General features: G+C 52.4%; 1 protein-coding gene across 3 annotated transcripts in view; it reads left to right on the forward strand.

The window, feature by feature from the left end:
• LOC139412784 (cytoplasmic FMR1-interacting protein 1 homolog) overlaps nucleotides 1-6,134 on the forward strand; it is a gene marked incomplete at its 3' end in the record, with an annotated part of 108,281 nt that extends 102,147 nt beyond the window's left edge. For all 3 annotated transcript variants that reach the window (XM_071159619.1, XM_071159537.1, XM_071159714.1), the window contains 2 exon segments: nucleotides 2,301-2,388; nucleotides 5,991-6,134. In XM_071159619.1, the coding sequence (XP_071015720.1) occupies nucleotides 2,301-2,388; nucleotides 5,991-6,134 (232 nt within the window).
• Nucleotides 6,135-6,407: the final 273 nt, after the last annotated feature.

A 6,407-nucleotide genomic window follows, 5' to 3' on the forward strand; every position in this document is an offset into this window, starting at 1 on the left:
GTTAACAGCAGAGGGGGTTATGAAGGATTTCTACCTGTTCTTGTTAACAGCAGAGGGGGTTATGAAGGATTTCTACCTGTTCTTGTTTACAGCAGAGGGGGTTATGAAGGATTTCTACCAGTTCTTGTTTACAGCAGAGGGGGTTATGAAGGATTTCCACCTGTTCTTGTTAACAGCAGAGGGGGTTATGAAGGATTTCTACCTGTTCTTGTTAACAGCAGAGGGGGTTATGAAGGATTTCCACCTGTTCTTGTTAACAGCAGAGGGGGTTATGAAGGATTTCTACCAGTTCTTGTTTACAGCAGAGGGGGTTATGAAGGATTTCCACCTGTTCTTGTTAATAGCAGAGGGGGTTATGAAGGATTTCTACCTGTTCTTGTTAACAGCAGAGGGGGTTATGAAGGATTTCTACCTGTTCTTGTTTACAGCAGAGGGGGTTATGAAGGATTTCCACCTGTTCTTGGTAACAGCAGAGGGGGTTATGAAGGATTTCCACCTGTTCTTGTTAACAGCAGAGGGGGTTATGAAGCATTTCTACCTGTTCTTGTTAACAGCAGAGGGGGTTATGAAGGATTTCTACCTGTTCTTGTTAATAGCAGAGGGGGTTATGAAGGATTTCTACCTGTGCTTGTTAACAGCAGAGGGGGTTATGAAGGATTTCCACCTGTTCTTGTTTACAGCAGAGGGGGTTATGAAGGATTTCCACCTGTTCTTGTTAACAGCAGAGGGGGTTATGAAGGATTTCCACCTGTTCTTGTTAACAGCAGAGGGGGTTATGAAGGATTTCCACCTGTTCTTGTTAACAGCAGAGGGGGTTATGAAGGATTTCTACCTGTTCTTGTTAACAGCAGAGGGGGTTATGAAGGATTTCCACCTGTTCTTGTTAACAGCAGAGGGGGTTATGAAGGATTTCTACCTGTTCTTGTTTACAGCAGAGGGGGTTATGAAGGATTTCCACCTGTTCTTGTTAACAGCAGAGGGGGTTATGAAGGATTTCTACCAGTTCTTGTTTACAGCAGAGGGGGTTATGAAGGATTTCCACCTGTTCTTGTTAACAGCAGAGGGGGTTATGAAGGATTTCTTCATTACATATCAGAGCAGTCTGTCTGACACGTGTACAGCTAGCTGTGATGAGGATGTTTCATCTGATGTAGTCAGAAATCTGTGATGGGGGGGTAGAAACCAGGTGGATCCCTGATGGGGGAGAGAGGGGGGGGGGGTAGAAACCAGGTGGATCCCTGATGGGGGAGAGAGAAGAGGGGGTAGAAACCAAGTGGATCCCTGATGGGGGAGAGAGAGGGGGGGTAGAAACCAGGTGGATCCCTGATGGGGGAGAGAGAGGAGGGGGTAGAAACCAGCTGGATCCCTGATGGGGGAGAGAGAGGGGGGGTAGAAACCAGGTGGATCCCTGATGGGGGAGAGAGAGGGGGGGGGGTAGAAACCAGGTGGATCCCTGATGGGGGAGAGAGGGGGGGGGGGGTAGAAACCAGGTGGATCCCTGATGGGGGAGAGAGAAGAGGGGGTAGAAACCAAGTGGATCCCTGATGGGGGAGAGAGAGGGGGGGTAGAAACCAGGTGGATCCCTGATGGGGGAGAGAGAGGAGGGGGTAGAAACCAGCTGGATCCCTGATGGGGGAGAGAGAGGGGGGGTAGAAACCAGGTGGATCCCTGATGGGGGAGAGAGAGGGGGGGGTAGAAACCAGGTGGATCCCTGATGGGAGAGAGAGAGGGGGGTAGAAACCAGGTTGATCCCTGATGGGAGAGAGAGAGAGGGGGGTAGAAACCATGTTGATCCCTGATGGAGGAGAGAGAGAGGGAGGGGGTAGAAACCAGGTGGATCGCTAATGGGGGAGAGAGAGGGGGGGGTAGAAACCAGCTGGATCCCTGATGGGGGAGAGAGAGGGGTGGGTAGAAACCAGGTGGATCCCTGATGGGGGAGAGAGAGGGAGGGGGTAGAAACCAGCTGGATCCCTGATGGGGGACAGAGAGGGGGGGGGGGGTAGAAACCAGGTGGATCCCTGATGGGGGAGAGAGAGGGAGGGGGGAGAGAGAGGGGGGAGGAGGGGGTAGAAACCAGGTGGATTCCTGATGGGGGAGAGAGAGGGGGGGGTAGAAACCAGGTGGATCCCTGATGGGGGAGAGAGAGAGGGGGGGTAGAAACCAGGTGGACTTGTTTTAAGTTCTTAATCACCATTATGAAATGTATTCCTGTCTCTCTCCCTGTCGTTGTGAGGGCTCTCTGTGGTTAATGGAAAATATTAATTATTAATTGGAATATCCAATCTCTCTCTTCTCTCTAGGTTTGTCCGCACGGTCCTGCCCTTCTCTCAGGAGTTCCAGAGGGACAAGCCGCCCAACGCCCAGCCCCAGTACCTGTACGGCTCAAAGGTCAGTATAACCCTACCCAGCCCCAGTACCTGTACGGGTCAAAGGTCAGTATAACCCTACCCAGCCCCAGTACGGGTCAAAGGTCAGTACAACCCTACCCAGCCCCAGTACCTGTACGGGTCAAAGGTCAGTATAAACCTGCCCAGCCCCAGTACCTGTATGGGTCAAAGGTCAGTATAACCCTACCCAGCCCCAGTACCTGTACGGCTCAAAGGTCAGTATAACCCTACCCAGCCCCAGTACCTGTACGGGTCAAAGGTCAGTATAACCCTACCCAGCCCCAGTACCTGTATGGGTCAAAGGTAAGTATAACCCTACCCAGCCCCAGTACCTGTATGGCTCAAAGGTCAGTATAACCCTACCCAGCCCCAGTACGGGTCAAAGGTCAGTATAACCCTACCCAGCCCCAGTACGGGTCAAAGGTCAGTACAACCCTACCCAGCCCCAGTACGGGTCAAAGGTCAGTACAACCCTACCCAGCCCCAGTACCTGTACGGAAAACTGTCTGTTTGACTCCAAGTACCTTGGGGAGGGTCCTGACCTTAAAGATCTCATCCTGTCTGTTTGACTCCAAGTACCTTGGGGAGGGCCCTGACCTTAAAGATCTCCTCCAGGCCTGTCGGTTTGACTCCAAGTACCTTGGGGAGGAACCTGACCTTAAAAATCTCCTCCAGGCCTGTCTGTTTGACTCCAAGTACCTTGGGGAGGTCCCTGACCTTAAAGATCTCCTCCAGGCCTGTCTGTTTGACTCCAAGTACCTTGGGAAGGGCCCTGACCTTAAAGATCTCCTCCAGGCCTGTCTGTTTGACTCCAAGTACCTTGGGGAGGGCCCTGACCTTAAATATCTCCTCCAGGTCTGTCTGTTTGACTCCAAGTACCTTGGGGAGGGCCCTGACCTTAAAGATCTCATCCAAGCCTGTCTGTTTGACTCCAAGTACCTTGGGGAGGGCCCTGACCTTAAAGATCTCCTCCAGGCCTGTCTGTTTGACTCCAAGTACCTTGGGGAGGGCCCTGACCTTAAAGATCTCCTCCAGGCCTGTCTGTTTGACTCCAAGTACCTTGGGGAGGAACCTGACCTTAAAGATCTCCTCCAGGCCTGACTGTTTGACTCCAAGTACCTTGGGGAGGAACCTGACCTTAAAGATCTCCTCCAGGCCTGACTGTTTGACTCCAAGTACCTTGGGGAGGGCCCTGACCTTAAAGATCTCCTCCAGGCCTGTCTGTTTGACTCCAAGTACCTTGGGGAGGAACCTGACCTTAAAGATCTCCTCCAGGCCTGACTGTTTGACTCCAAGTACCTTGGGGAGGAACCTGACCTTAAAGATCTCCTCCAGGCCTGACTGTTTGACTCCAAGTACCTTGGGGAGGGCCCTGACCTTAAAGATCTCCTCCAGGCCTGTCTGTTTGACTCCAAGTACCTTGGGGAGGGCCCTGACCTTAAAGATCTCCTCCAGGCCTGTCTGTTGGACTCCCAGTATCTTGCTTGCTTTGGTGATAATCCTTCTCAGCATATTTCTCTGGCTGACATATGCATTACCAAACTAACAAACAATACAAAAAGTTCAAATACTCTCAATGAAAGATTTGTAAAACAGAGTCAGAGTCAAGCCCCCTACAGTGTAGTGGAACACTTCTCCTCCAGTCCCCTACAGTGTAGTGGAACACTTCTCCTCCAGCCCCCTACAGTGTAGTGGAACACTTCTCCTCCAGTCCCCTACAGTGTAGTGGAACACTTCTCCTCCAGCCCCCTACAGTGTAGTGGAACACTTCTCCTCCAGCCCCCTACAGTATAGTGGAACACTTCTCCTCCAGTCCCCTACAGTGTAGTGGAACACTTCTCCTCCAGTCCCCTACAGTGTAGTGGAACACTTCTCCTCCAGTCCCCTACAGTGTAGTGGAACACTTCTCCTCCAGCCCCCTACAGTGTAGTGGAACACTTCTCCTCCAGTCCCCTACAGTGTAGTGGAACACTTCTCCTCCAGCCCCCTACAGTGTAGTGGAACACTTCTCCTCCAGCCCCCTACAGTGTAGTGGAACACTTCTCCTCCAGTCCCCTACAGTGTAGTGGAACACTTCTCCTCCAGTCCCCTACAGTGTAGTGGAACACTTCTCCTCCAGTCCCCTACAGTGTAGTGGAACACTTCTCCTCCAGTCCCCTACAGTGTAGTGGAACACTTCTCCTCCAGTCCCCTACAGTGTAGTGGAACACTTCTCCTCCAGTCCCCTACAGTGTAGTGGAACACTTCTCCTCCAGTCCCCTACAGTGTAGTGGAACACTTCTCCTCCAGTCCCCTACAGGGTAGTGGAACACTTCTCCTCCAGTCCCCTACAGTGTAGTGGAACACTTCTCCTCCAGTCCCCTACAGTGTAGTGGAACACTTCTCCTCCAGTCCCCTACAGTGTAGTGGAACACTTCTCCTCCAGTCCCCTACAGTGTAGTGGAACACTTCTCCTCCAGTCCCCTACAGTGTAGTGGAACACTTCTCCTCCAGTCCCCTACAGTGTAGTGGAACACTTCTCCTCCAGTCCCCTACAGTGTAGTGGAACACTTCTCCTCCAGTCCTGAGCATCGCCACTGAGTGATTACAGCAACAGCAACTCAGAGCTGACAGACAGACAGGGAGCGAGAAAGTGAATATTGTAGGGGAAAATTCTGGCATAACTTTCTCTCTTTCTCCCTGTTTCCCTCTCTCTCGCTCTCTTTTCTATCCCTCTGTCTCCCTCTCTCCACCCTCTTCAGGCTCTGAACCTGGGGTACAGCAGTATCTTTGGTTTCTACAGGCCCTTAACTTCCTGTCTCCCTCTACCTCTCCCCTCTCTACAGGACCTTAACTTCCTGTCTCTCTCTACCTCTCCCCTCTCTACAGACTCTGAACCTGGGGTACAGCAGTATCTTTGGTTTCTACAGGCCCTTAACTTCCTGTCTCCCTCTACCTCTCCCCTCTCTACAGGCCCTTAACTTCCTGTCTCCTTCTACCTCTCCCCTCTCTACAGGCCCTTAACTTCCATTCTCCCTCTACCTCTACCCTCTCTACAGGCCCTTAACTTCCTGTCTCCCTCTATCTCTCCCCTCTCTACAGGCCCTTAACTTCCTGTCTCCCTCTACCTCTCCCCTCTCTACAGACTCTGAACCTTGGGTACAGCAGTATCTTTGGTTTCTACAGGCCCTTAACTTCCTGTCTCCCTCTACCTCTCCCCTCTCTACAGGCCCTTAACTTCCTGTCTCCCTCTACCTCGCCCCTCTCTACAGGCTCTGAACCTGGGGTACAGCAGTATCTTTGGTTTCTACAGGCCCTTAACTTCCTGTCTCCCTCTACCTCTCCCCTCTTTACAGGCCCTTAACTTCCTGTCTCCCTCTACAGGCTCTGAACCTGGGGTACAGCAGTATCTTTGGTTTCTACAGGCCCTTAACTTCCTGTCTCCCTCTACCTCTCCCCTCTCTACAGGCCCTTAACTTCCTGTCTCCCTCTACCTCTCTACAGGCTCTGAACCTGGCGTACAGCAGTATCTTTGGTTTCTACAGGCCCTTAACTTCCTGTCTCCCTCTACCTCTCCCCTCTCTACAGGCCCTTAACTTCCTGTCTCCCTCTACCTCCCTACAGGCTCTGAACCTGGCGTACAGCAGTATCTTTGGTTTCTACAGACACTTTGTTGGTCCTCCTCACATCAAGGCCATGTGTCGTCTGCTGGGGTACCAGGGCATCGCTGTGGTCATGGAGGAACTGCTCAAAGTGGTCAAGAGCCTGGTGAGAAAGGAGAAGGGTGGGATGAGTGAGGGGGTGGAGGGTAAGTGGGCGAGAGGGGGATGGAGAGTGAGGGTGGGAGGGAGGGAGGGTGGGAGGGAGGGAGGGTGAGTAGAGGGAAGGTGGGAGGGAGAGTGGAGGGAGGAGGAATGGGCAGTGAGGGTGGAGAGAGGGAGGAGGAATGGAGAGAGGGAGGAGGAATGGAGAGTGAGGGAGGAGGAGAGGAGAGTGGAGGGAGGAGGAATGGAGAGAGGGAGGGAGGAGGAATGGAGAGAG

The sequence above is a fragment of the Oncorhynchus clarkii genome, chromosome 1 (genome assembly GCF_045791955.1).
Source record: "Oncorhynchus clarkii lewisi isolate Uvic-CL-2024 chromosome 1, UVic_Ocla_1.0, whole genome shotgun sequence".
Taxonomy (NCBI): domain Eukaryota; kingdom Metazoa; phylum Chordata; class Actinopteri; order Salmoniformes; family Salmonidae; genus Oncorhynchus; species Oncorhynchus clarkii.